At 54.7% G+C, this 27899-nt stretch overlaps 1 protein-coding gene across 1 annotated transcript; it reads left to right on the plus strand.

The window, feature by feature from the left end:
- Positions 1-27060, plus strand: lag3 (lymphocyte activating 3). The gene is made up of 6 exons (XM_078206524.1): positions 1-359; positions 6353-6616; positions 11383-11688; positions 20303-20566; positions 23240-23361; positions 26190-27060. The coding sequence occupies exons 1-6, from the start codon at positions 158-160 to the stop codon at positions 26259-26261; spliced, it is 1230 nt and encodes a 409-aa protein (XP_078062650.1). The 5' UTR covers positions 1-157; the 3' UTR covers positions 26262-27060.
- Positions 27061-27899: the final 839 nt, after the last annotated feature.

Consider the following 27899-nt stretch of genomic DNA (forward strand, 5'->3'; position numbering starts at 1 on the left):
CGATGCCCTCAAGGAACAGAGGGTAGTGGCTCCCGCGGGGCGTACAACCACACTCCCCTGTGTGGACGGGGCTCAGAGCGCGCGCAGGGGACAGTACCGCAAGTTGGCCCTGCGTTGGACGCTGGTGAGGCCGGGAGGGGGCGAGGGTCCCTTGATCATGCTGGGTAACGATGGCGTGGTCAAACATGGCCTCGGAGGGGTCAGCCAGCGGGCCCACGTGAAAGGAAGGAAGGTGGACACGGGGGAATATTCCCTTGAGGTGCGGAGGGTGCGCCTCGGAGACGCGGGTCTGTACCGGTGTTCCGTGCTTCACGGCGATCGGACCCTTGAGAGGGAAGTCAGACTCGTGGTGGTGCAAGGTAGGAAGACGGAACCCGCTGTATCATCCCCCGACAGTGCGGCGCTCCCTCAGCACCGACCCTCCCACAGTGCGGCGCTCCCTCAGCACTGACCCTCCCACAGTGCGGCGCTCCCTCAGCACTGACCCTCCCACACAGTGCGGCGCTCCCTCAGCACCGACCCTCCCACAGTGCGGCGCTCCCTCAGCACTGATCCTCCCACACAGTGCGGCGCTCCCTCAGCACTGACCCTCCCACAGTGCGGCGCTCCCTCAGCACTGACCCTCCCACAGTGCGGCGCTCCCTCAGCACTGACCCTCCCACAGTGCGGCGCTCCCTCAGCACTGACCCTCCCACAGTGCGGCGCTCCCTCAGCACTGACCCTCCCACAGTGCGGCGCTCCCTCAGCACTGACCCTCCCACAGTGCGGCGCTCCCTCAGCACCGACCCTCCCACAGTGCGGCGCTCCCTCAGCACTGACCCTCCCACAGTGCGGCTCTCCCTCAGCACCGACCCTCCCACAGTGCGGCGCTCCCTCAGCACTGACCCTCCCACAGTGCGGCGCTCCCTCAGCACCGACCCTCCCACAGTGCGGCGCTCCCTCAGCACCGACCCTCCCACAGTGCGGCGCTCCCTCAGCACTGACCCTCCCACAGTGCGGCACTCCCTCAGCACTGACCCTCCCGCAGTGCGGCGCTCCCTCAGCACTGACCCTCCCACAGTGCGGCGCTCCCTCAGCACCGACCCTCCCACAGTGCGGCGCTCCCTCAGCACTGACCCTCCCACAGTGCGGCACTCCCTCAGCACTGACCCTCCCACAGTGCGGCGCTCCCTCAGCACTGACCCTCCCACAGTGCGGCGCTCCCTCAGCACTGACCCTCCCACACAGTGCGGCGCTCCCTCAGCACTGACCCTCCCACAGTGCGGCGCTCCCTCAGCACCGACCCTCCCACAGTGCGACGCTCCCTCAGCACTGACCCTCCCACAGTGCGGCGCTCCCTCAGCACTGACCCTCCCACACAGTGCGGCGCTCCCTCAGCTCCGACCCTCCCACAGTGCGGCGCTCCCTCAGCACTGACCCTCCCGCAGTGCGGCGCTCCCTCAGCACTGACCCTCCCACACAGTGCGGCGCTCCCTCAGCACTGACCCTCCCACAGTGCGGCGCTCCCTCAGCACTGACCCTCCCACACAGTGCGGCGCTCCCTCAGCACCGACCCTCCCACAGTGCGGCGCTCCCTCAGCACCGACCCTCCCACAGTGCGGCGCTCCCTCTGCACTGACCCTCCCACAGTGCGGCGCTCCCTCAGCACTGACCCTCCCGCAGTGCGGCGCTCCCTCAGCACTGACCCTCCCGCAGTGCGGCGCTCCCTCAGCACCGACCCTCCCGCAGTGCGGCGCTCCCTCAGCACTGACCCGTGATTTGAGGGGGACGAGTGCTTTCTGGCTGGTGGGGTTGGGAACTGGAATGCAAAGTTCTGCGTGGATGTCCCTGTCCCCTGTACCCCCACTCCTCTATCACACTTAGTCCGTCAAGGGTTAGGGTGACACATTCGAACTCCCACTCACTATGCATCAGATGCTACAGCACCTGACTATCTCTCTTTCCACCTCCCACTCAGCCCTAATATCCATCAACTCCGCCTACACTTCCCGCTGCCTCGGAAAAGCAGCCGGCATAATCAAGAACCCCCACACACCCCGGACAGGGTGCAGTGGCACGTTGGTTCGCACTGCTGCCTCACAGGGAACGGGGTTCGATTCCCGGCTTGGGTCACTGTCTGTGCCGTGTCTGCGCGGGCTTCCTCCGGGTGCTCCGGTTTCCTCCCACAGTCCTAAGATGTGCTGGTTAGGGTGCACTGGCCGTGCTAAATTGCCCCTTTAGTGTCCAAAGATGTGCAGGTTAGGTGGATTGGCCGTGCTAAATTGCCCCTTTAGTGTCCAAAGATGTGTAGGTTAGGGTGGATTGGCCATGCTAAATTGTCCTAGTGTCCAAAGATGTGTAGGTTAGGTGGATTGGCCATGCTAAATTGCCCCTTTAGTGTCCAAAGATGTGCAGGTTAGGTGGATTGGCCATGCTAAATTGCCCCTTAGTGTCCAAAGATGTGCAGGTTAGGTGGATTGGCCGTGCTAAATTGTCCCTTAGTGTCCAAAGATGTGTAGGTTAGGTGGATTGGCCATGCTAAATTGCCCCTTAGTGTCCAAAGATGTGTAGGTTAGGGTGGATTGGCCATGCTAAATTGTCCCTTAGTGTCCAAAGATGTGCAGGTTAGGTGGATTGGCCATGCTAAATTGTCCCTTAGTGTCCAAAGATGTGCAGGTTAGGTGGATTGGCCATGCTAAATTGCCCCCTTAGTGTCCAAAGATGTGTAGGTTAGGTGGATTGGCCATGCTAAATTGCCCCTTTAGTGTCCAAAGATGTGTAGGTTAGGGTGGATTGGCCATGCTAAATTGCCCCTTTAGTGTCCAAAGATGTGCAGGTTAGGTGGATTGGCCATGCTAAATTGCCCCTTAGTGTCCAAAGATGTGTAGGTTAGGGTGGATTGGCCATGCTAAATTGCCCCTTTAGTGTCCAAAGATGTGCAAGTTAGGTGGATTGGCCATGCTAAATTGCCCCTTAGTGTCCAAAGATGTGTAGGTTAGGTGGATTGGCCATGCTAAATTGCCCCTTAGTGTCCAAAGATGTATAGATTAGGTGGATTGGCCATGCTAAATTGCCCCTTTAGTGTCCAAAGATGTGCAGGTTAGGTGGATTGGCCATGCTAAATTGCCCCTTTGTGTCCAAAGATGTGTAGGTTAGGTGGATTGGCCATGCTAAATTGCCCCTTAGTGTCCAAAGATGTGCAGGTGAGGTGGATTGGCCATGCTAAATTGCCCCTTCAGTGTCCAAAGATGTGCAGGTTAGGTGGATTGGCCATGCTAAATTGCCCCTTAGTGTCCAAAGATGTGCAGGTTAGGTGGATTGGCCATGCTAAATTGCCCCTTAGTGTCCAAAGATGTGTAGGTTAGGTGGATTGGCCATGATAAATTGCCCCTTAGTGTCCAAAGATGTGCAGGTTAGGGGGATTGGCCATGCTAAATTGCCCCTTAGTGTCCAAAGATGTGTAGGTTAGGGTGGATTGGCCATGCTAAATTGTCCCTTAGTGTCCAAAGATGTGCAGGTTAGGTGGATTGGCCATGCTAAATTGCCCCTTAGTGTCCAAAGATGTGTAGGTTAGGTGGATTGGCCATGCTAAATTGTCCCTTAGTGTCCAAAGATGTGCAGGTTAGGTGGATTGGCCATGCTAAATTGCCCCTTAGTGTCCAAAGATGTGTAGGTTAGGTGGATTGGCCATGCTAAATTGCCCCTTAGTGTCCAAAGATGTATAGATTAGGTGGATTGGCCATGCTAAATTGCCCCTTAGTGTCCAAAGATGTGCAGGTTAGGTGGATTGGCCATGCTAAATTGCCCCTTAGTGTCCAAAGATGTGCAGGTTAGGTGGATTGGCCGTGCTAAATTGCCCCTTAGTGTCCAAAGATGTGCAGGTTAGGTGGATTGGCTGTGCTAAATTGCCACTTTAGTGTCCAAAGATGTGCAAGTTAGGTGGATTGGCCATGCTAAATTGCCCCTTAGTGTCCAAAGATGTGCAGGTTAGGTGGATTGGCCGTGCTAAATTGCCCCTTTAGTGTCCAAAGATGTGCAAGTTAGGTGGATTGGCCATGCTAAATTGCCCCTTAGTGTCCAAAGATGTGTAGGTTAGGTGGATTGGCCATGCTAAATTGCCCCTTAGTGTCCAAAGATGTATAGATTAGGTGGATTGGCCATGCTAAATTGCCCCTTTAGTGTCCAAAGATGTGCAGGTTAGGTGGATTGGCCATGCTAAATTGCCCCTTAGTGTCCAAAGATGTGTAGGTTAGGTGGATTGGCCATGCTAAATTGCCCCTTAGTGTCCAAAGATGTGCAGGTGAGGTGGATTGGCCATGCTAAATTGCCCCTTCAGTGTCCAAAGATGTGCAGGTTAGGTGGATTGGCCATGCTAAATTTCCCCTTAGTGTCCAAAGATGTGTAGGTTAGGTGGATTGGCCATGCTAAATTGCCCCTTAATGTCCAAAGATGTGCAGGTTAGGTGGATTGGCCATGCTAAATTGTCCCTTAGTGTCCAAAGATGTGCAGGTTAGGTGGATTGGCCATGCTAAATTGCCCCTTTAGTGTCCAAAGATGTGTTGGTTAGGTGGATTGGCCATGCTAAATTGCCCCTTAGTGTCCAAAGATGTGCAGGTTAGGTGGATTGGCCATGCTAAATTGCCGCTTTAGTGTCCAAAGATGTGCAGGTTAGGTGGATTGGCCATGCTAAATTGCCCCTTTAGTGTCCAAAGATGTGTAGGTTAGGTGGATTGGCCATGCTAAATTGCCCCTTAGTGTCCAAAGATGTGCAGGTTAGGTGGATTGGCCATGCTAAATTGCCCCTTAGTGTCCAAAGATGTGCAGGTTGGGTGGATTGGCCATGCTAAATTGCCCCTTTAGTGTCCAAAGGTGTGCAGGTTAGGTGGATTGGCCATGCTAAATTGCCCCTTTAGTGTCCAAGGATGTGCAGGTTAGGTGAATTGGCCATGCTAAATTGTCCCCTTAGTGTCCAAAGATGTGCAGGTTAGGTGGATTGGCCATGCTAAATTGCCCCTTAGTGTCCAAAGATGTGCAGGTTTGGTGGATTAGCTCTGCTAAATTGCCCCTTAGTGTCCAAAGATGTGCAGGTTTGGTGGATTAGCCATGCTAAATTGTCCCTTAGTGTCCAAAGATGTGCAAATTAGGTGGATTGGCCATGCTAAATTGTCCATTAGTGTCCAAAGATGTGCGGGTTAGGTGGATTGGCCATGCTAAATTGTCCCTTAGTGTCCAAAGATGTGCGGGTTAGGTGGATTGGCCATGCTAAATTGCCCCCTTAGTGTTTAACGATGTGTAGGTTAGATGGATTGGCCATGCTAAATTGCCCCCTTAGTGTCCAAAGATGTGCGGGTTAGGTGGATTGGCCATGCTAAATTGCCCCCTTAGTGTCCAAAGATGCGCAGGTTAGGTGGATTGGCCATGCGAAATTGCCCCTTAGTGTCCAAAGATGTGCGGGTTAGGTGGATTGGCCGTGCTAAATTGTCCCTTAGTGTCCAAAGATGTATAGATTAGGTGGATTGACCATGCTAAATTGCCCTTAGTGTCCAAAGATGTGTAGATTAGGTGGATTGGCCATGCAAAGTTGCCCCTTAGTGTCCAAAGGTGTGCAGGTTAGGTGGATTGGCCATGCTAAATTGCCCCTTAGTGTCCAAAGGTGTGCAGGCTAGGTGGATTGGCCATGCTAAATTGTCCCTTAGTGTCCAAAGATGTGTAGGTTAGGTGGATTGGCCATGCTAAATTGCTCCTTAGTGTCCAAAGATGTGCGGGTTAGGTGGATTGGCCGTGCTAAATTGCTCCTTAGTGTCCAAAGATGTGCGGGTTAGGTGGATTGGCCATGCTAAATTGTCCCTTAGTGTCAGGGAGACTAGCTAGGGTAAATGCATGGCGTCACGGGGATAGGACCTGGGTAGGACTGTTGTTGGTGCAGACTCGATGGACCAAATGGCCTTCTTCTGCACTGTCGGGATTCTATGATTCTCGGAAGACTTTAGACTCTGGTCTTCGGAACTAGCGGGATGGGGGGCGGGGGGGGGGTCATAGTTTGAGCATAATGGGTAAACCTTTTAGGACGGAGGTGAGGAGAAATTTATTCACCCAGAGAGTGGTGGCATTCACTCCCACAGAAAGTAGTTGAGGCCAAAACATTGTGTGATTTCAAGAAGAAATTAGATATCGCTCCTGGGGCTAAAGGGATCGAGAGATGTGGCGGGGGAAGAGCGAATTCGGATACTGAATTTGATCCTCAGCCGCGAATTCATAATGAATGGTGGAGCAGGCTGGAAGGGCTGAACGGTCTCCTCCTGCTTCTCGTTTCTATGTTCTAATTGCTCTTCTCTCTCTCTGCCCGCCCCCCTCCCTCCACCATTATTAACAGTGACCCCGGACACAAGGGGACACCCATTCGAGGGCAGCGAGCTCCATCTCCGCTGCGAGGTCTCGGAGGCACTGCAGGGGGCGCGTTTCTCCTGGCACAGAGGAGGGGAGAGCCCGGGACCCGGCGGGGAACGGGTTCGAACGGGGGACGAGGGGAGGATGCTGTACATCGACAGACTGGAGCCAGAGGACCGAGGAGTCTGGGAATGTCTAGTTACCTTCCAAAGTCAAAAAGTTAGGGCCTCCTACGAAATTAGAGTTCTTGGTAAGTTTCACCGACAGGAGGGAGCTTTACTCTGTATCTAACCCCGTGCTGTACCTGTCCTGGGAGTGTTTGATGGGGGGACAGTGTAGAGGGAGCTTTACTCTGTATCTAACCCCGTGCTGTACCTGTCCTGGGAGTGTTTGATGGGGACAGTGTGGAGGGAGCTTTACTCTGTATCTAACCCCGTGCTGTACCTGTCCTGGGAGTGTTTGATGGGGACAGTGTAGAGGGAGCTTTACTCTGTATCTAACCCCGTGCTGTACCTGTCCTGGGAGTGTTTGATGGGGGACAGTGTAGAGGGAGCTTTACTCTGTATCTAACCCCGTGCTGTACCTGTCCTGGGAGTGTTTGATGGGGACAGTGTAGAGGGAGCTTTACTCTGTATCGAACCCCGTGCTGTACCTGTCCTGGGAGTGTTTGATGGGGACAGTGTAGAGGGAGCTTTACTCTGTATCTAACCCCGTGCTGTACCTGTCCTGGGAGTGTTTGATGGGGGACAGTGTAGAGGGAGCTTTACTCTGTATCTAACCCCGTGCTGTACCTGTCCTGGGAGTGTTTGATGGGGACAGCGTAGAGGGAGCTTTGCTCTGTATCTAACCCCGTGCTGTACCTGTCCTGGGAGTGTTTGATGGGGGACAGTGTAGAGGGAGCTTTACTCTGTATCTAACCCTGTGCTGTACCTGTCCTGGGAGTGTTTGATGGGAGACAGTGTAGAGGGAGCTTTACTCTGTATCTAACCCTGTGCTGTACCTGTCCTGGGAGTGTTTGATGGGGGACAGTGTCGAGGGAGCTTTACTCTGTATCTAACCCCGTGCTGTACCTATCCTGGGAGTGTTTGATGGGGGGACAGTGTAGAGGGAGCTTTACTCTGTATCTAACCCCGTGCTGTACCTGTCCTGGGAGTGTTTGATGGGGGGACAGTGTAGAGGGAGCTTTACTCTGTATCTAACCCCGTGCTGTACCTGTCCTGGGAGTGTTTGATGGGGACAGTGTAGAGGGAGCTTTACTCTGTATCTAACCCCGTGCTGTACCTGTCCTGGGAGTGTTTGATGGGGGACAGTGTAGAGGGAGCTTTACTCTGTATCTAACCCCGGGCTGTACCTGTCCTGGGAGTGTTTGATGGGGGGCAGTGTAGAGGGAGCTTTACTCTGTATCTAACCCCGTGCTGTACCTGTCCTGGGAGTGTTTGATGGGGACAGTGTAGAGGGAGCTTTACTCTGTATCTAACCCCGTGCTGTACCTGTCCTGGGAGTGTTTGATGGGGACAGTGTAGAGGGAGCTTTACTCTGTATCTAACCCCGTGCTGTACCTGTCCTGGGAGTGTTTGATGGGGACAGTGTAGAGGGAGCTTTATTCTGTATCTAACCCCGTGCTGTACCTGTCCTGGGAGTGTTTGATGGGGACAGTGTAGAGAGAGCTTTACTCTGTATCTAACTCCGTGCTGTACCTGTCCTGGGAGTGTTTGATGGGGGACAGTGTAGAGGGAGCTTTACTCTGTATCTAACCCCGTGCTGTACCTGTCCTGGGAGTGTTTGATGGGGACAGTGTAGAGGGAGCTTTACTCTGTATCTAACGCCGTGCTGTATCTGTCCTGGGAGTGTTTGATGGGGATAGTGTAGAGGGAGCTTTACTCTGTATCTAACCCTGTGCTGTACCTGTCCTGGGAGTGTTTGATGGGAGACAGTGTAGAGGGAGCTTTACTCTGTATCTAACCCTGTACTGTACCTGTCCTGGGAGTGTTTGATGGGGGACAGTGTAGAGGGAGCTTTACTCTGTATCTAACCCTGTGCTGTACCTGTCCAGGGAGTGTTTGATGGGGGACAGTGTAGAGGGAGCTTTACTCTGTATCTAACCCTGTGCTGGACCTGTCCTGGGAGTGTTTGATGGGGACAGTGTAGAGGGAGCTTTACTCTGTATCTAACCCCGTGCTGTACCTGTCCCGGGAGTGTTTGATGGGGACAGTGCAGAGAGAGCTTTACTCTGTATCTAACCCCGTGCTGTACCTGTCCTGGGAGTGTTTGATGGGGACAGTGCAGAGAGAGCTTTACTCTGTATCTAACCCCGTGCTGTACCTGTCCTGGGAGTGTTTGATGGGGGACAGTGTAGAGGGTGCTTTACTCTGTATCTAACCCCGTGCTGTACCTGTCCCGGGAGTGTTTGATGGGGACAGTGTAGAGGGAGCTTTACTCTGTATCTCACCCCGTGCTGTACCTGTCCCGGGAGTGTTTGATGGGGACAGTGTAGAGGGAGCTTTACTCTGTATCTAACCCCGTGCTGTACCTGTCCTGGGAGTGTTTGATGGGGGACAGTGCAGAGGGAGCTTTACTCTGTATCTAACCCCGTGCTGTACCTGTCCCGGGAGTGTTTGATGGGGACAGTGCAGAGGGAGCTTTACTCTGTATCTCACCCCGTGCTGTACCTGTCCCGGGAGTGTTTGATGGGGACAGTGTAGAGGGAGCTTTACTCTGTATCTAACCCCGTGCTGTACCTGTCCTGGGAGTGTTTGATGGGGGACAGTGCAGAGGGAGCTTTACTCTGTATCTAACCCCGTGCTGTACCTGTCCTGGGAGTGTTTGATGGGGGACAGTGTAGAGGGAGCTTTACTCTGTATCTAACCCCGTGATGTACCTGTCCTGCGAGTCTTTGATGGGGACAGTGTAGAGGGAGCTTTACTCTGTATCTAACCCCGTGCTGTACCTGTCCTGGGAGTGTTTGATGGGGGACAGTGTAGAGGGAGCTTTACTCTGTATCTAACCCTGTGCTGTACCTGTCCTGGGAGTGTTTGATGGGGACAGTGCAGAGGGAGCTTTACTCTGTATCTAACCCCGTGCTGTACCTGTCCTGGGAGTGTTTGATGGGGACAGTGCAGAGAGAGCTGTGCTGGCTACATGGTTCCTTTGTTTAATTTATCTGGGCCTTTATCATAGAAGAAATCTATCAAACTATGAAGGGAATATTGGCTGTGATAGATAGGTAAATAACAATAAAGGATATGATGGTAATTAGTCAATATCTCGATTTTAGGGGTGGCACAGTGGTTAGCGCTGCTGCCTCACAGCGCCAGGGACCCGGGTTCGATTCCCGGCTTGGGTCACTGTCTGTGCGGAGTCTGCACGTTCCCCCCGTGTCTGTGTGGGTTTCCTCCAAGAGCTCCTGTTTTCTCCCACACTCCAAAAATGTGTGGGTTAGGTGGATTGTCCATGCTAAATTGTCCCCTTAGTGTCCAAAGATGTGTAGGTTAGGTGGATTGGCCATGCTAAATTGTCCCTTAGTGTCCAAAGATGTGCAGGTTGGGTGGATTGGCCATGCTAAATTGCCCCTTAGTGTCCAAAGATGTGTAGGTTAGGGGGATTGGCCATGCTAAATTGCCCCTTAGTGTCTAACGATGTATAGGTTAGGTGGATTGGCCATGCTAAATTGCCCCTTAGTGTCCAAAGATGTGTAGGTTAGGGGGATTGGCCATGCTAAATTTCCCCTTAATGTCTAACGATGTGTAGGTTGAGTGGATTGGCTATGCAAAATTGTCCCTTAGTGTCCAAAGATGTACGGGTTAGGGGGATTGGCCATGCTAAATTGCCCCTTAGTGTCTAACGATGTATAGGTTAGGTGGATTGGCCATGCTAAATTGCCCCTTAGTGTCCAAAGATGTGCAGGTTAGGGTGGATTGGCCATGCTAAATTGTCCCTTAGTGTCCAAAGATGTGTAGGTTAGGTGGGTTGGCCATGCTAAATTGTCCCTTAGTGTCCAAAGATGTGTAGGTTAGGTGGATTGGCCATGCTAAATTGCCCCTTAGTGTCCAAAGATGTGTAGGTTAGGTGGATTGGCCATGCTAAATTGCCCCTTAGTGTCCAAAGATGTGCAGGTTAGGGTGGATTGGCCATGCTAAATTGCCCCTTAGTGTCCAAAGATGTGCAGGTTAGGGTGGATTGGCCATGCTAAATTGTCCCTTCGTGTCCAAAGATGTGCAGGTTAGGTGGATTGGCCATGCTAAATTGTCCCTTCGTGTCCAAAGATGTGCAGGTTAGGTGGATTGGCCATGCTAAATTGTCCCTTAGTGTCCAAAGATGTACAGGTTAGGTGGATTGGCCATGCTAAATTGTCCCCTTAGTGTCCAAAGATGTGTAGGTTAGGTGGATTGGCCATGCTAAATTGTCCCCTTAGTGTCCAAAGATGTGCAGGTTGGGTGGATTGGCCATGCTAAATTGTCCCTTAGTGTCCAAAGATGTGCAGGTTAGGTGGATTGGCCATGCTAAATTTCCCCTTACTGTCTAACGATGTGTAGGTTGAGTGGATTGGCCATGCTAAATTGCCCCTTAGTGGTCAGTGGGACTCGTAGAGTAAATACATGGGGGCTACAGGCATAGGGCCTGGGCGGGATTGTTGTCGGCGCAGACTTGATGGGCCGAATGGCCTCCTTCTGCACTGTGGGGGATTCTATGTTATCCATTCTATGTTCGAATTCTCTATATCTGGATTGGCTGCCAACGATAGTAAATTCAGATGTTCCTGGTAGCCGAATCTCCGCTTTAAACGAATGGGCTGTCAGAATGCAAAGCCTGTTACCCAGGCAATCCTGGTGTTTCGGGTCTCTGCAACAAATGTTGCAATCTGTGTACTCTGTATACCTGCATTCCAAACCCACCAGCCTTAAACACAAAGCCAGCTCTTAAAGGGACCACAATTCATAAACTTGGTCGCAACAGCGAATGAATTAATTTTCCACCGAGCCTCACATCTCTCCCTTTTTTTCGCTGACCCCGTTGCAGGTTTTGTCAACAGCGCCCAAGAGGTGCCCACCTTCTACGTCCGGCCTGGCTCCCAAGCCCGCCTCTCCCTCGCCCTCACCCCCGAGCTGCCCTGCCGCCCGGAGACCTGCGGCTGGCTGAGGGGACGGGGGGGGGCGGGTGCCCGGTCGTTGGGGGAGGACGACGGCGCCTGGACGGAGCGGAGCCCGGGCGCCCTGGCGCTGACCCTGGCGCCCACCCGGGCCTCCGATCGTGGCCTCTTCACGGGCTACCTCAATGCCTCGGGGTACTGGATAGCGAGGACAGTGCGACTGGAGTTCGTGGAGGGTGAGTCCTCGGAATCGGGGCTCGAAGGGGGGGGGTGCCATTTTTGGCCCGTGGGGTCGGGGGGGCGGGGGGGAGGGTGGGGAGGGCGGCAATGGAGGGGGCAATAATTTTGGACCAAGCCAGCAACAATTTACACCGCTTGGGAAGAGATAGTTTGCAAGAATGTCGCGGGACAAATCAGAGAGTACCAAATTTTCGAGTCAAAAATACTCTACACCTCCGAAGCAGGTTCCTGATTGGTTGAATGCTGCCCCCCTTCCCTTCACTGGAGAACAATTGCCCCCACCCCGCACCCACCCCCCAACAAGATATTTTGGACCTTTGCTGTTTGTAATATATATAAATGATTTGGAGGAAAATGTAACTGGTTTGATTAGTAAGTTTGCGGACGACACAAAGGTTGGTGGATTTGCGGATAGCAATGAGGACCATCAGAGGATACAGCAGGATATAGATCAGTTGGAGGCTTGGGCGGAGAGATGGCAGATGGAGTTTAATCCGGACGAATGTGAGGTAATGCATTTTGGAAGATCTAATACAGATAGGAAATATACAATAAGTGGCAGAACCCTTAAGAGTATTGATGGGCAGAGGGATCTGGGTGTACAGATACACAGGTCACTGAAAGTGGCAACACAGGTGGAGAAGGTAGTCAAGAAGGCATACGGCATGCTTGCCTTCATCGGCCGGGGTATTGAGTTTAAACATTGGCAAGTCATGTTGCAGCTTTGTAGAACCTTAGTTAGGCCGCACTTGGAATCTAGTGTTCAATTCTGGTCGCCACACTACCAGAAGGATGTGGAGGCTTTGGAGAGGGTACAGAAAAGATTTACCAGGATGTTGCCTGGCATGGAGGGCATTAGCTATGAGGAGAGGTTGGAGAAACTTGGTTTGTTCTCACTGGAGCGACGGAGGTTGAGGGAGCGACCAGATAGAAGTCTACAAGGTTATGAGGGACATGAACAGAGTGGATAAGAAATCTTAGAAACCCTACAGTGCAGAAGGAGGCCATTCGGCCCATCGAGTCTGCACCGACCACAATCCCACCCAGGCCCTACCCCCCCACATATTTACCCGCTAATCCCTCTAACCTACGCATCCCAGGACTCTAAGGGGCAATTTTTAACCTGGCCAATCAACCTAACCCGCACATCTTTGGAAGGAAACCGGAGCACCCGGAGGAAACCCACGCAGACACGAGGAGAATGTGCAGACTCCACACAGACAGTGACCCGAGCCGGGATTCGAACCCGGGACCCTGGAGCTGTGAAGCAGCAGTGCTAACCACTGTGCTACCGTGCCACCCCTTATAGTCAGAAGCTTTATCCCAGGGTGGACGAGTCAATTACTAGGGGGCACAGGTTTAAGGGGCAAGGTTTAAAGGAGATGTACGAGGCAGATTTTTTACACAGAGGGTGGTGGGTGCCTGGAACTTGCTGCCGGGGGAGGGAGTGGAAGCGGATACGGTGGTGAGTTTTAAGGGGCGTCTTGACAAAAACCTGAATAGGATGGGAATAGAGGGATAAGGTCCCCGGAAGGGGAGGGGGTTTTAGTTCAGACGGGGGCAGCATGGTCGGAGCAGGCTTGGAGGGCCCAAGGGCCTGTTCCTGTGCTGTAATTTTCTTTGTTCTTTGGGTCGATCCAATTCAGGTGGGAGTTAAAAATAAATGGCAGAACCATCAAGGGTATAGACACACAGAGGGATCTGAGGTCCACAGATCCTTAAAAGTGGCAGCATAGGTGGAAAAGATGGTGAGGGAAGCATTCTTGCCATCATCGGATGGGGCATCGAGTGTCAAAGTTGACAAATTGTATCACTTAGAAACTTAGAAACCCTACAGCACAGAAAGAGGCCATTCGGCCCATCGAGTCTGCACCGACCACAATCCCACCCAGGCCCTACCCCCATATCCCTACATATTTTACCCACTAATCCCTCTAACCTACGCATCCCGGGACACTAAGGGCAATTTTAGCATAGCCAATCAACCTAACCCGCACATCTTTGGACTGTGGGAGGAAACCGGAGCACCCGGAGGAAACCCATGCAGACACGAGGAGAATGTGCAGACTCCACACAGACAGTGACCCGAGCCGGGAATCGAACCCAGGTCCCTGGAGCTGTAAAGCAGCAGTGCTAACCCACTGTGCTACCGTGCCGCCTATTAGAGTTGTATAAAACGTTGGTTAGGCCACATTTTTGGAATACAGTGTTCAATTCTGGCCGCCACACTACCAGAAGGACGTGGAGGCTTTGGAGAGGGTGCGGAAAAGATTTACCAGGATGTTGCCTGGTATGGAGGGCCTTAGCTACGAGGAGAGGTTGGAGAAACTTGGTTTGTTCTCACTGGAACGACGGAGGTTGAGGGGAGACCTGATAGAAGTTTATAAAGTTATGAGGGGTGTAGGTAGGGTGAAGAGTTGGAAGCTTTGTCCCAGGGCAGAAATGATAATTACAAGGGGGGCACAATTTTGAGATAAGGTGGGGAACGATTCAGTGGAGATGTGCGGGGGACGTTTTTTACACAGAGGGAGATGGGGGGCCCGGATTGCACTGCCGAGGGAGGTGGGTGAGGCAGTTACATTCGAGACATTAAGACTTATGAATTATGAATGGCTCGCGGCTTTAGAGAGAGAGAGAGAGACGTGCTAAATCTCGTTTATGTCTTAAAAGAAAGCTTCATCTCAATAGCAAAGGTACCAAAACAAATTGCCTCGTACATCTCCTTTAAACCTTGCACCTTGAACCTATGCCCCCTAGTAATTGACTCTTCCACCCTGGGGAAAAAGCTTCTGACTATCCACTCTGTCCATGCCCCTTCATAATCTTAATAGGACTCTTAAATCGGCCTCGCAGGTGGAGGATGCGGTCAAGAAGGCGTACGGCGTACTAGCCTTCATTAATCGAGGGATTGAGTTTAGGAGTCGGGAGATAATGCTGCAGCTTTATAGGACCCTGGTTAGACCCCACTTGGAGTACTGCGCGCAGTTCTGGTCACCTCATTACAGGAAAGATGTTGAAGCCATTGAAAGGGTGCAGAGGAGATTTACAAGGATGTTGCCTGGATTGGGGGGCATGCCTTATGAGGATAGAACATAGAACAGTACAGCACAGAACAGGCCCTTCGGCCCACGATGTTGTGCCGAGGATAGGTTGAGGGAGCTTGGTCTCTTCTCCCTGGAGAGACGAAGGATGAGAGGTGACCTGATAGAGGTTTACAAGATGTTGAGAGGTCTGGATAGGGTAGACTCTCAGAGGCTATTTCCAAGGGCTGAAATGGTTGCTACGAGAGGACACAGGTTTAAGGTGCTGGGGGGTAGGTACAGAGGAGATGTCAGGGGTAAGTTTTTCACTCAGAGGGTGGTGGGTGAGTGGAATCGGCTGACGTCGGTGGTGGTGGAGGCAAACTCGTTGGGGTCTTTTAAGAGAGTTCTGGATGAGTACATGGGATTTAATGGGATTGAGGGCTATAGATAGGCCTCGAGGTGGGGATGTGATCGGCGCAACTTGTGGGCCGAAGGGCCTGTTTGTGCTGTGGCTTTCTATGTTCTATGTTCATAGGCATATCTGGATAGGCACGTGAAGGGACGGGGAATAGAGGGATACAGGCGGTTGGTCTAGATAGGACAATGTGATCGGCGCAGGCTTGGAGGGGCCGAAGGGTCTGTTCCTGTGCTGTAGTGTTCTTTGTTCTTTGTCCTTTGTTTTATTGGAACGAAATGAAATTCAATCAAAAGACCCAGGGCGTGGAATTTTCCAGCCACGCTCGCCTCGAGGTCAGAAAATCCCAGCCGAGGTCATCGGACCTTTGCACAGTTCGTGTGCTACGATTCCCCCCGACCCAGTGTCTGAAAGTGTTTTCTCTCTGCCCTCGGGGAGGGGTTAGCTTTGTTTATTTATTAGTGTCACGAGTTGGCTTACATTAAACGAGATAACAGAAGCCTATTAGATTTAAATTTGATGTTTTGGTAACTCTGAGAACGAATCGTACTGTAGAAATATTGATATGTCATCAGGGGTATAAGAGCGGCAGTGGTACAAACAGGAGAAGGGCACCTGCCACGGCTTGAGACAGAGAGAGAGAGACTTGCTAAATCTCGTAGGTGCATCTATGTCTTAAAAGAAAGCTTCATCTAAATAGCGAAGGTACCAAAATAATTGCCTCCTTGCCCCTCAAACCTTGAACCTATGCCCCTAATAATTGACTCTTCCACCCTGGGGGAAAAAGCTTCTGACTATCCACTCTGTCCCTCATAATCTTGTAGACCTCTATCAGGTCTCCCCTCAACCTCCGTCGTTCCAGTGAGAACAAACCAAGTTTCTCCAACCTCTCCTCAGAGCTAATGCCCTCCATACCAGGCAACATCCTGGTAAATCTTTTCCGCACCCTCTCCAAAGCCTCCACATCCTTCTGGTGGTGTGGCGACCAGAATTGAAGACTATATTCCAAGTGCGGCCCAACTGAGGTTCTATGAAGCTGCAACGTGACTTGCCAATTTTTAAACTCAGTGCCCCGGTCGATGAAGGCAAGCATGCCGTATGCCTTCTTGACTACCTTCTCCACCTGCGATGCCACTTTCAGCGACTTGGGCATAATGACTCCTTCCTGCCACCAGGTGGCGATGCAACTCCACAACCCTTCACCCTATTTTGAACCTTAACCCTGTCGGCACGGTGGGTTAGCACTGCTGCCTCACAGCGCCAGGGACCCGGGTTCGATTCCCGGCTCGGGTCACTGTCTGTGCGGAGTCTGCACGTTCTCCCCGTGTCTGCGTGGGTTTCCTCCGGGTGCTCCGGTTTCCTCCCACAGTCCAAAGATGTGTAGGTTAGGGTGGATTGGCCACGCTAAATTGTCCCTTAGTGTCCAAAGATGGGCAGGTTGGGTGGATTGGCCATGCTAAATTGTCCCTTAGTGTCCAAAGATGGGCAGGTTAGGTGGATTGGCCATGCTAAATTGTCCCTTAGTGTCCAAAGATGTGCGGATTAGGTGCATTGGCCATGCTAAATTGTCCCTTAGTGTCCAAAGATGTGCGGATTAGGTGGATTGGCCATGCTAAATTGTCCCTTAGTGTCCAAAGATGTGCAGGTTAGGTGGATTGGCCGTGCTAAATTGCCCCTTAGTGTCCAAAGATGTGCGGATTAGGTGCATTGGCCATGCTAAATTGTCCCTTAGTGTCCAAAGATGGGCAGGTTAGGGGGATTGGCTATGCTACATTGTCCCTTAGTATCCAAAGATGTGTAGGTTAGGTGGATTGGCCATGCTAAATTGCCCCTTAGTGTCCAAAGATGTGCGGATTAGGTGCATTGGCCATGCTAAATTGTCCCTTAGTGTCCAAAGATGGGCAGGTTAGGGGGATTGGCTATGGTAGATTATTTTAGGGAGGGTGTATGGGGATGAAGGAGGTTACAGAGATAGGGAGGGGTGTAGGGGGCTGGAGGAGGTTACAGAGATAGGGAGGGGTGTGTAGGGGGCTGGAGGAGGTTACAGAGATAGGGAGGGGTGTAGGGGTTGGAGGAGGTTACAGAGATAGGGAGGGGGTGTAGGGGCTGGAGGAGGTTACAGAAATAGGGAGGGCGTGTAGGGGACTGGAGGAGGTTACAGAGATAGGGAGGGGTGTAGGGGGCTGGAGGAGGTTACAGAAATAGGGAGGGGGTGTAGGGGCTGGAGGAGGTTACAGAGATAGGGAGAGATGTAGGGGGCTGGAGGGGGTTACAGAGATAGGGAGGGGGTGTAGGGGACTGGAGGAGGTTACAGAGATAGGGAGGGGGTGTAGGGGCTGGAGGAGGTTACAGAGATAGGGAGGGGTGTAGGGGCTGGAGGAGGTTACAGAAATAGGGATGGGGTGTAGGGGCTGGAGGAGGTTACAGAGATAGGGAGAGATGTAGGGGGCTGGAGGGGGTTACAGAGATAGGGAGGTGGTGTAGGGGCTGGAGGAGGTTACAGAGATAGGGAGGGGGTGTAGGGGCTGGAGGAGGTTACAGAGATAGGGAGGGGTGTAGGGGCTGGAGGAGGTTACAGAGATAGGGAGGGGTGTAGGGGGCTGGAGGAGGTTACAGGGATAGGGAGGGGTGTCGGGGGCTGGAGGAGGTTACAGGGATAGGGAGGGGTGTAGGGGGCTGGAGGAGGTTACAGAGATAGGGAGGGGGTGTAGGGGGCTGGAGGAGGTTACAGAGATAGGGAGGGGGTGTAGGGGGCTGGAGGGGGTTACAGAGATAGGGAGGGGTGTAGGGGGCTGGAGGAGGTTACAGAGATAGGGAGGGGGTGTAGGGGCTGGAGGAGGTTACAGAGATAGGGAGGGGGTGTAGGGGACTGGAGGAGGTTACAGAGATAGGGAGGGGTGTAGGGGACTGGAGGAGGTAACAGAGATAGGGAGGGGGTGTAGGGGGCTGGAGGAGGTTACAGAGATAGGGAGGGGGTGTAGGGGGCTGGAGGAGGTTACAGAGATAGGGAGGGGGTGTAGGGGCCGCAGGAGGTTACAGAGATAGGGAGGGGGTGTAGGGGCCGGAGGGGGTTACAGAGATAGGGAGGGGGTGTAGGGGCTGGAGGAGGATACAGAGATAGAGAGGGGTGTAGGGGGCTGGAGGAGGTTACAGAGATAGGGAGGGGTGTAGGGGGCTGGAGGAGGATACAGAGATAGAGAGGGGGTGTAGGGGGCTGGAGGAGGTTACAGAGATAGGGAGGGGGTGTAGGGGCTGGAGGAGGTTACAGAGATAGGGAGGGGTGTAGGGGGCTGGAGGAGGTTACAGAGATAGGGAGGGGTGTAGGGGGCTGGAGGAGGTTACAGAGATAGGGAGGGGTGTAGGGGGCTGGAGGAGGTTACAGAGATAGGGAGGGGTGTAGGGGGGCTGGAGGAGGTTACAGAGATAGGGAGGGGTGTAGGGGGCTGGAGGAGGTTACAGAGATAGGGAGGGGTGTAGGGGGCTGGAGGAGGATACAGAGATAGAGAGGGGGTGTAGGGGGCTGGAGGAGGTTACAGAGATAGGGAGGGGGTGTAGGGGCTGGAGGAGGTTACAGAGATAGGGAGGGGTGTAGGAGGCTGGAGGAGGTTACAGAGATAGGGAGGGGGTGTAGGGGGCTGGAGGAGGTGACAGAGATAGGGAGGGGTGTAGGGGCTGGAGGAGGTTACAGAGATAGGGAGGGGTGTAGGGGGCTGGAGGAGGTTACAGAGATAGGGAGGGGTGTAGGGGGCTGGAGGAGGTGACAGAGATAGGGAGGGGTGTAGGGGGCTGGAGGAGGTTACAGAGATAGGGAGGGGGTGTAGGGGGCTGGAGGAGGTTACAGAGATAGGGAGGGGGTGTGTAGGGGGCTGGAGGAGGTTACAGAGATAGGGAGGGGGTGTAGGGGGCTGGAGGGGGTTACAGAGATAGGGAGGGGTGTAGTGGGCTGGAGGGGGTTACAGAGATAGGGAGGGGTGTAGGGGGCTGGAGGAGGTTACAGAGATAGGGAGGGGGTGTAGGGGGTTGGAGGAGGTTACAGAGATAGGGAGGGGTGTGTAGGGGGCTGGAGGAGGTTACAGAGATAGGGAGAGGGTGTAGGGGGCTGGAGGGGGTGGAGGGGGCTGGAGGGGGTTACTGAGATAGGGAGGGGGTGCAGGGGCTGGAGGAGGTTACAGAGATAGGGAGGGGTGTGTAGGGGACTGGAGGAGGTTACAGAGATAGGGAGAGGTGTGTAGGGGGCTGGAGGAGGTTACAGAGATAGGGAGGGGGTGTAGGGGCTGGAGGAGGTTACAGAGATAGGGAGGGGTGTAGGGGGCTGGAGGAGGTTACAGAGATAGGGAGAGGGTGTAGGGGGCTGGAGGAGGTTACAGAGATAGGGAGGGGTGTGTAGTGGACTGGAGGAGGTTACAGAGATAGGGAGGGGTGTGTAGGGGGCTGGAGGAGGTTACAGAGATAGGGAGGGGTGTGTAGGGGACTGGAGGAGGTTACAGAGATAGGGAGGGGTGTGTAGAGGACTGGAGGAGGTTACAGAGATAGGGAGGGGTGTGTAGGGGGCTGGAGGAGGTTACAGAGATAGGGAGGGGTGTGTAGGGGACTGGAGGAGGTTACAGAGATAGGGAGGGGTGTGTAGGGGACTGGAGGAGGTTACAGAGATAGGGAGGGGTGTGTAGGGGGCTGGAGGAGGTTACAGAGATAGGGAGGGGTGTGTAGGGGACTGGAGGAGGTTACAGAGATAGGGAGGGGTGTGTAGGGGACTGGAGGAGGTTACAGAGATAGGGAGGGGTGTGTAGGGGGCTGGAGGAGGTTACAGAGATAGGGAGGGGTGTAGGGGCTGGAGGAGGTTACAGAGATAGGGAGGGGTGTGTAGGGGGCTGGAGGAGGTTACAGAGATAGGGAGGGGTGTGTAGGGGACTGGAGGAGGTTACAGAGATAGGGAGGGGTGTGTAGGGGACTGGAGGAGGTTACAGAGATAGGGAGGGGTGTGTAGGGGGCTGGAGGAGGTTACAGAGAAGAGACGAGGTGCCCGGGTCTGGCTGTGGGGGCAGGCAGTGTTCCATTGGCGCGAATCCAGCACAGTTCGGGGGTCAGTCAGAGCACAATTGCCGCATGTGACGGGATGTCTTTGGTAGCCGACTCACGTATGTTCATCCTGTCCTCCCCTCCCTCCCTCCTCAGTGACGGTGAGTCAGGCGGGACCTGTGCTCTTGGGAACTTCACTCAGAGTAAATGTCAGCACGGCGTACCCCGCCGGCCTCGATGAGGTGGTCTGGGGACAGGAGAACCGGAGCGCCGCCGGGATGGTGGGCGAAGACTTTTGGGAGGAGGGCTGGGGCCTCTACATCCCCCAGGTGACCCCATCGCACGCCGGGAACTGGACCTGCGCACTTTACAGGGATGGAGTTCTGGTTGGAAACACCAGCTACCTCTTGGAGATCACTGGTAAGTTTAGAGGGAGCTTTACTCTGTATCTAACCCCGTGCTGTACCTGTCCTGGGAGTGTTTGATGGGGGACAGTGCAGAGGGAGCTTTACTCTGTATCTAACCCCGTGCTGTACCTGTCCTGGGAGTGTTTGATGGGGGTCAGTGTAGAGGGAGCTTTACTCTGTATCTAACCCCGTGCTGTACCTGTCCTGGGAGTGTTTGATGGGGACAGTGTAGAGGGGGCTTTACTCTGTATCTAACCCCGTGCTGTCCCTGTCCTGGGAGTGTTTGATGGGGGACAGTGTAGAGGGAGCTTTACTCTGTATCTAACCCCGTGCTGTACCTGACCTGGGAGTGTTTGATGGGGACAGTGTAGAGGGAGCTTTACTCTGTATCTAACCCCGTGCTGTTCCTGTCCTGGGAGTGTTTGATGGGGACAGTGTAGAGGGAGCTTTACTCTGTATCTAACCCCGTGCTGTACCTGTCCTGGGAGTGTTTGATGGTGACAGTGTAGAGGGAGCTTTACTCTGTACCTAACCCCGTGCTGCACCTGTCCTCGGGTGTTTGATGGGGGACAGTGTAGAGGGAGCTTCACTCTGTATCTAACCCCGTGCTGTACCTGTCCTGGGAGTGTTTGATGGGGGACAGTGTAGAGGGAGCTTTACTCTGTATCTAACCCCGTGCTGTACCTGTCCTGGGAGTGTTAGATAGGGACAGTGTAGAGGGAGCTTTACTCTGTATCTAACCCCGTGCTGTACCTGTCCTGGGAGTGTTTGATGGTGACAGTGTAGAGGGAGCTTTACTCTGTATCTAACCCCGTGCTGCACCTGTCCTCGGGTGTTTGATGGGGGACAGTGTAGAGGGAGCTTCACTCTGTATCTAACCCCGTGCTGTACCTGTCCTGGGAGTGTTTGATGGGGGACAGTGTAGAGGGAGCTTTACTCTGTATCTAACCCCGTGCTGTACCTGTCCTGGGAGTGTTTGATGGGGGACAGTGTAGAGGGAGCTTTACTCTGTATCTAACCCCGTGCTGTACCTGTCCTGGGAGTGTTTGATGGGGACAGTGTAGAGGGAGCTTTACTCTGTATCTAACCCCGTGCTGTACCAGTCCTGGGAGTGTTTGATGGGGACAGTGTAGAGGGAGCTTTACTCTGTATCTAACCCCGTGCTGTACCTGTCCTGGGGGTGTTTGATGGGGGACAGTGTAGAGGGAGCTTTACTCTGTATCTAACCCCGTGCTGTACCTGTCCTGGGAGTGTTTGATGGGGGACAGTGTAGAGGGAGCTTTACTCTGTATCTAACCCCGTGCTGTACCTGTCCTGGGAGTGTTTGATGGGGACAGTGTAGAGGGAGCTTTACTCTGTATCTAACCCCGTGCTGTACCAGTCCTGGGAGTGTTTGATGGGGGACAGTGTAGAGGGAGCTTTACTCTGTATCTAACCCCGTGCTGTACCTGTCCTGGGAGTGTTTGATGGGGACAGTGTAGAGGGAGCTTTACCCTGTATCTAACCCCGTGCTGTACCTGTCCTGGGAGTGTTTGATGGGGGGACAGTGAAGAGGGAGCTTTACTCTGTATCTAACCCCGTGCTGTACCTTTCAATAACAGATGGTTTGTGGGAAGATTTTGAATGTTGATATCTAGGTCACACTTTTCCGCGAGTCTAACAATTTCAGCTGCGATGCCACAGGTGGTCTCACACTGTTCTCCCCCACTCCCCCCGCGGGAGCGAGTCCCACATTCTCCCGCACTCCCCCCGCGGGAGCGAGTCCCACATTCTCCCCCACTCCCCCCGCGGGAGCGAGTCCCACATTCTCCCCCACTCCCCCCGCGGGAGCGAGTCCCACATTCTCCCCCACTCCCCCCGTGGGAGCGAGACCCACATTCTCTCAGACAGTAACTGTGCACAGTGCTCCGAGTGTGGTCTAACCGAGGGGATAGGGAGACCGGAACTGTGCACGGTTCTCCGAGTGTGGGTCTAACCGAGGGGATAGGGAGACGGGAACTGTGCACGGTGCTCTGAGTGTGGTCTAACCGAGGGGATAGGGAGATGGAAACTATGCATGGTGCTCCGAGTGTGGTGTAACCGAGGGGATCGGGAGACGGGAACTGTGCACGGTGCTCCGAGTGTGGGTCTAACTGAGGGGATAGGGAGACTGGAACTGTGCACGGTGCTCCGAGTGTGGTCTAACCGAGGGGATAGGGAGACCGGAACTGTGCACGGTGCTCCGAGTGTGGTCTAACCGAGGGGATAGGGAGACGGGAACTGTGCACGGTGCTCCGAGTGTGGTCTAACCGAGGGGATAGGGAGACCGGAACTGTGCACGGTGCTCCGAGTGTGGTCTAACCGAGGGGATAGGGAGACGGGAACTGTTCACGGTGCTCCGAGTGTGGTCTAACCGAGGGGAGAGGGAGACCGGAACTGTGCACGGTGTTCCGAGTGTGGTCTAACCGAGGGGATAGGGAGACCGGAACTGTGCACGGTGCTCCGAGTGTGGGTCTAACCGAGGGGATAGGGAGACCGGAACTGTGCACGGTGCTCCGAGTGTGGGTCTAACCGAGGGGATAGGGAGACCGGAACTGTGCACGGTGCTCCGAGTGCAGGAGGGAATGGTTGTGGAAGGGCTGTGTAAATTGGCGTTTCGGGTTTTGAGGCCTGCTCTCAAAATGGCCGACTTTTGCATCCTTTGCAGCTTTGGATTACCAGGCAAGCAATGCTGCACCCTCAACGCGACGGATCACCCTTGTTGTGGCGTTGACCTTCCTGATGTTGATCATTGTGGCCGCCTGTCTGATACTCTTGAGAAAGTTTCAGGTAAGTTCCTCTGCACTCTCTGCCTGTGTGCTTGTCCTGTTATGCGGGGGAACGGACACCTGACAAAGTGGCAGGCAAGTGGCGAGTGCAGTTTAGTGTTGGGACGTTGGCGAGTCTCCCTCAGTGTGAGGGGGAATGGCACTGGAAAAGGGGCTTTCCTCATGAGGCAACGAGGAAATAGTCCTTACAGAGGTTGGTCGGGCCTGTGGCAGGGGGGGGGGGGGCGCGGCAGACCCACTGTCTCCTCCTGTGTCTTGTCCATCCCTCTGGGAGTTGATGTTAGGAGAGAGGAAGGGGGAGCTGGAGGCGGGAGTTGGGGGAGGGAATAGGGAGACTGGAACTGTGCACGGTGCTCCGAGTGTGGGTCTAACCGAGGGGATAGGGAGACGGGAACTGTGCACAGTGCTCCGAGTGAGGTCTAACTGAGGGGATAGGGAGCCCGGAACTGTGCACGGTGCTCCGAGTGTGGTCTAACCGAGAGAATAGGGAGACCGGAACTGTACACGGTGCTCCGAGTGTGGGTCTAACCGAGGGGATAGGGAGACGGGAACTGTGCACGGTGCTCCGAGTGCGGTCTAACCGAGGGGATAGGGAGACTGGAACTGTGCACGGTGCTCCGAGTGAGGTCTAACTGAGGGGATAGGGAGACTGGAACTGTGCACGGTGCTCCGAGTGTGGTCTAACCGAGGGGATAGGGAGACTGGAACTGTGCACGGTGCTCCGAGTGTGGGTCTAACCGAGGGAATAGGGAGACGGGAACTGTGCACGGTGCTCCGAGTGTGGTCTAACCGAGGGGATAGGGAGATGGAAACTGTGCACGGTGCTCCGAGTGTGGGTCTAACCGAGGGAATAGGGAGACTGGAACTGTGCACAGTGCTCCGAGTGAGGTCTAACTGAGGGGACAGGGAGACGGGGACTGTGCACGGTGCTCCGAGTGTGGGTCTAACCGAGGGGATAGGGAGACCGGAACTGTGCACGGTGCTCCGAGTGTGGGTCTAACCGAGGGGATAGGGAGACAGGAACTGTGCACGGTGCTCCGAGTGTGGTCTAACCGAGGGGATACGGAGACCGGAACTGTGCACGGTGCTCCGAGTGTGGTCTAACCGAGGGGATAGGGAGACAGGAACTGTGCACGGTGCTCCGAGTGTGGGTCTAACCGAGGGGATAGGGAGACAGGAACTGTGCACGGTGCTCCGAGTGTGGTCTAACCGAGGGGATAGGGAGACGGGAACTGTGCACGGTGCTCCGAGTGTGGTCTAACCGAGGGGATAGGGAGACCGGAACTGTGCACGGTGCTCCGAGTGTGGTCTAACCGAGGGGATAGGGAGACCGGAACTGTGCACGGTGGTCCGAGTGTGGTCTAACCGAGGGGATAGGGAGACCGGAACAGTGCACGGTGCTCCGAGTGTAGGAGAAATGGAAAGGGAGAGGAGGGGGTCGAGGGAGGATTAGACAGGTAGATTCAGAAAGAATGTTCCCGATGGTGGGGGGAGTCCAGAACGAAGGGTTCATAGTTTGAGGATAAGGGGGCAAACCTTTTTGGACTGAGTTGAGGAGAAATTTCTTCACCCAGAGGGTGGGGAATGTGTGAAATTCACTCCCACAGAAAGTAGTTCAGGCCAAAACCTTGTGTGATTTGAAGAAGAATTAGATATAGCTCTTGGGGCTAAAAGGATCGAGGGATATGGGGAGGAAGAGGGAGAGATCAGGATATTGAATTTGATCCTCAGCCGTGAATTCATAATGAATGGCGGAGCAGGCTGGAAGGGCCGAATGGCCTACTCCTGCTTCTGGCTTCCATGTTGCTATGTGAGTGAGGATGGAGAGAGGATATCGGAGGGGAGGGAGGGAGCAGGAAGGGGGGGGAGGGAGGAGATGGGAAGGGGAGGAGAGGGAGGGAGGAGGGAGAGGGGGAGCTGAGGAGGGATGGAGAGGGGGAAAGTGGGAGGGGAGGGAGGGAGGGAGGAGAGGGAGAGATGAAGGAGGGGGTTGAGGGAGGAGGAGAGGATGGAGGGAGATGGGGGAGGGAGGAGGGGCAGGGAAGCGAGGAAGGGGAGGGACAGTGAGGGAGGGAGAGGGAGGAAGGAGGGAGACAGGGAAGGAGGGGGTTGAGGGGGACGGAGGAGGGAGAGGGGAGAGGGGGCGTGGAGGGGGAGGGAGGGAGGCAGGGAGGAAGGAGATGAGGGAGGGTGTTGAGGGAGGAGGGGGAGGGGAGGGAGGAGAGGGAGGATGGAGGGAGATGGGGGAGGGAGGAGGGGCAGGGAAGCGAGGAAGGGGAGGGACAGTGAGGGAGGGAGAGGGAGGAAGGAGGGAGACAGGGAAGGAGGGGGTTGAGGGGGACGGAGGAGGGAGAGGGGAGAGGGGGGGTGGAGGGGGAGGGAGGGAGGCAGGGAGGAAGGAGATGAGGGAGGGTGTTGAGGGAGGAGGGGGAGGGGAGGGAGGAGAGGGAGGATGGAGGGAGATGGGGGAGGAGGATAAGGGGGAGGAGGGGCAGGGGAGCAAGGGAGGGAGGGGAGGGAGAGAGGAGGGGTTGAAGGGGAGGGAGAGTGGAGTGAGGGAGGGTGACGGGGAGGGGGGAGGGAGGGGGGAGTGAGGGGATCGAGGAGAGTGAGGGAGACACAGAGGGAGGAGATGAGGGAGGGGCTTGAGCGAGGGGAGGGAGGATGGAGGGAGATGTGGGAGGGAGGAGGATAAGAGGGAGGAGAGGCCAGGGAGCGAGGAAGGGGGGGGAGGAGGGACAGAGAAGGAGGGAGGAGGATGGGAGGAGGGAGAGAAATGATTGCCGCCATCTTGACTCCTCTTTTGTCCTCCATTTTGTTTCCCCTCAGACCCGGCGACAGAGTTTTCCCGCCCTGGACGTTACCCTGACGACAGCCGAGGTCCCGGCCAAGAAAGTGTAAATGGGGGGACCCCTCCTCCCCCCTTCCCCCCCCTCCCTCCCTGTCTCCCCCCCCCCGCCCAACCTCAAAACCTGCTGCAGACCCCAAAGTGGGGGAGGGAACCGGAGTGGGTGCGAGAAGGGGGCACGATCGAGAGAGAGAGAGAGGTAAGGCCAGAGGGCCTGACCCTCCGAGGTCCAGGGTTGGCGGGTTCCAATGTGGGACTGGGTGCGGAGAGGGGGGGGGAAGGTCATTGTCCTGTTTGGACAAGGTCAGAGGTTGGCGGAAGCTCCCAAGATGGCTGCCGGAGGCATTGGCGGTTTCCCTTCGCCCTCCCGAGAAAGTGTCACCACCGCACCTCCACCCCTCCCCCTCAAATCCCAATCCCAGCGAGGGAGGTTGGGGGGGAGGGGGCGGGTTTTGGAGGGATCCACAGAAGCCCCTCCCTGTCGCCGTGGGTGCCTCCTTAGCAACGGGGCCTTGTCAAGGCTTGAAGCCTCCCCAGCGAGGGCTGCCTGAGCGATGGCTCCCCCCAACTCCCTCAGCAACGACCTCCCACCTCCGTGCGAAGGCCCCGCCAACAGAGGTCGGAGGGTGGAGGTCACCCGTTTTTTCCCCCCACCCCCTCCCAAAGCCAACCCTTCTGCGCCCTCCGCCCTCCCCCCAGTAGCTAACGCACGATGCCCATTTTCCATCCCCGCGATCTCCAAAACCACAGCATTACTTGGGAAGAGTCCTACCTTCCACGTACTGACAACTGACTGAGAGATAATATATTTAACCTCTTGTAATTAAGTGTTTTCTAATAAAGCTTTGATCCAACTCGTGTTGCGTCGTTCCTCTTTTTGGAGTGGGGGGGGGGGGTCAAAGCGTCTCGTCACAGCTGTAGCCGGCGTTCGAAAGGTGGTGACACGACACAGCCCCCCCAGTGGTGAGGTTTCCGGGGGAGAACCTGCTCTCAATCGCTACAATCGGGAGACAGCTTACCTAGAGGACTGAGAAATCAGCGGCGGCATCCGGTGATCAATTTCGACAGGCGGGCAACGGGAGAGAGGCGGACGCTCCAAAATACACACGGGTGGGGAGGGGAGGGATGACGGAGGGTAAACTTTCCCTCTCTTTACGCCAATCAGAGGTCCGTACCCTGCGTCAAGAAGATGACCATCATCCCAGGACCAAGAAAAGCCAGACACCGTGCCTTAACGACGATCGTCCGGTGGCCCTGACATCCATCAGTATCATAGATAGAATCATGCAGTACAGAGGCCATTCGGCCCATCCGGTCTGCACAGACCACAATCCAACCCCTATCCCCATAACCCCATGCATTTACCCTAGCTCGTCCCTATGACACTAAGGGGCAATTTAGCATGGCCAATCCACCTAACCTGCACATCTTTGGACACCAAGGGGCAATTTAGCATGGCCAATCCACCTAACCTGCACATCTTTGGACACTAAGGGGCAATTTAGCATGGCCAATCCACCTAACCCGCACATCTTTGGACACGAAGGGGCAATTTAGCATGGCCAATCCACCCAACCTGCACATCTTTGGACACGAAGGGACAACTTAGCATGGCCAATCCACCTAACCTGCACATCTTTGGACACGAAGGGACAATTTAGCATGGCCAATCCACCTAACCTGCACATCTT

The sequence above is a fragment of the Mustelus asterias genome, unplaced genomic scaffold, assembly GCF_964213995.1.
Source record: "Mustelus asterias unplaced genomic scaffold, sMusAst1.hap1.1 HAP1_SCAFFOLD_1581, whole genome shotgun sequence".
NCBI lineage: Eukaryota > Metazoa > Chordata > Chondrichthyes > Carcharhiniformes > Triakidae > Mustelus > Mustelus asterias.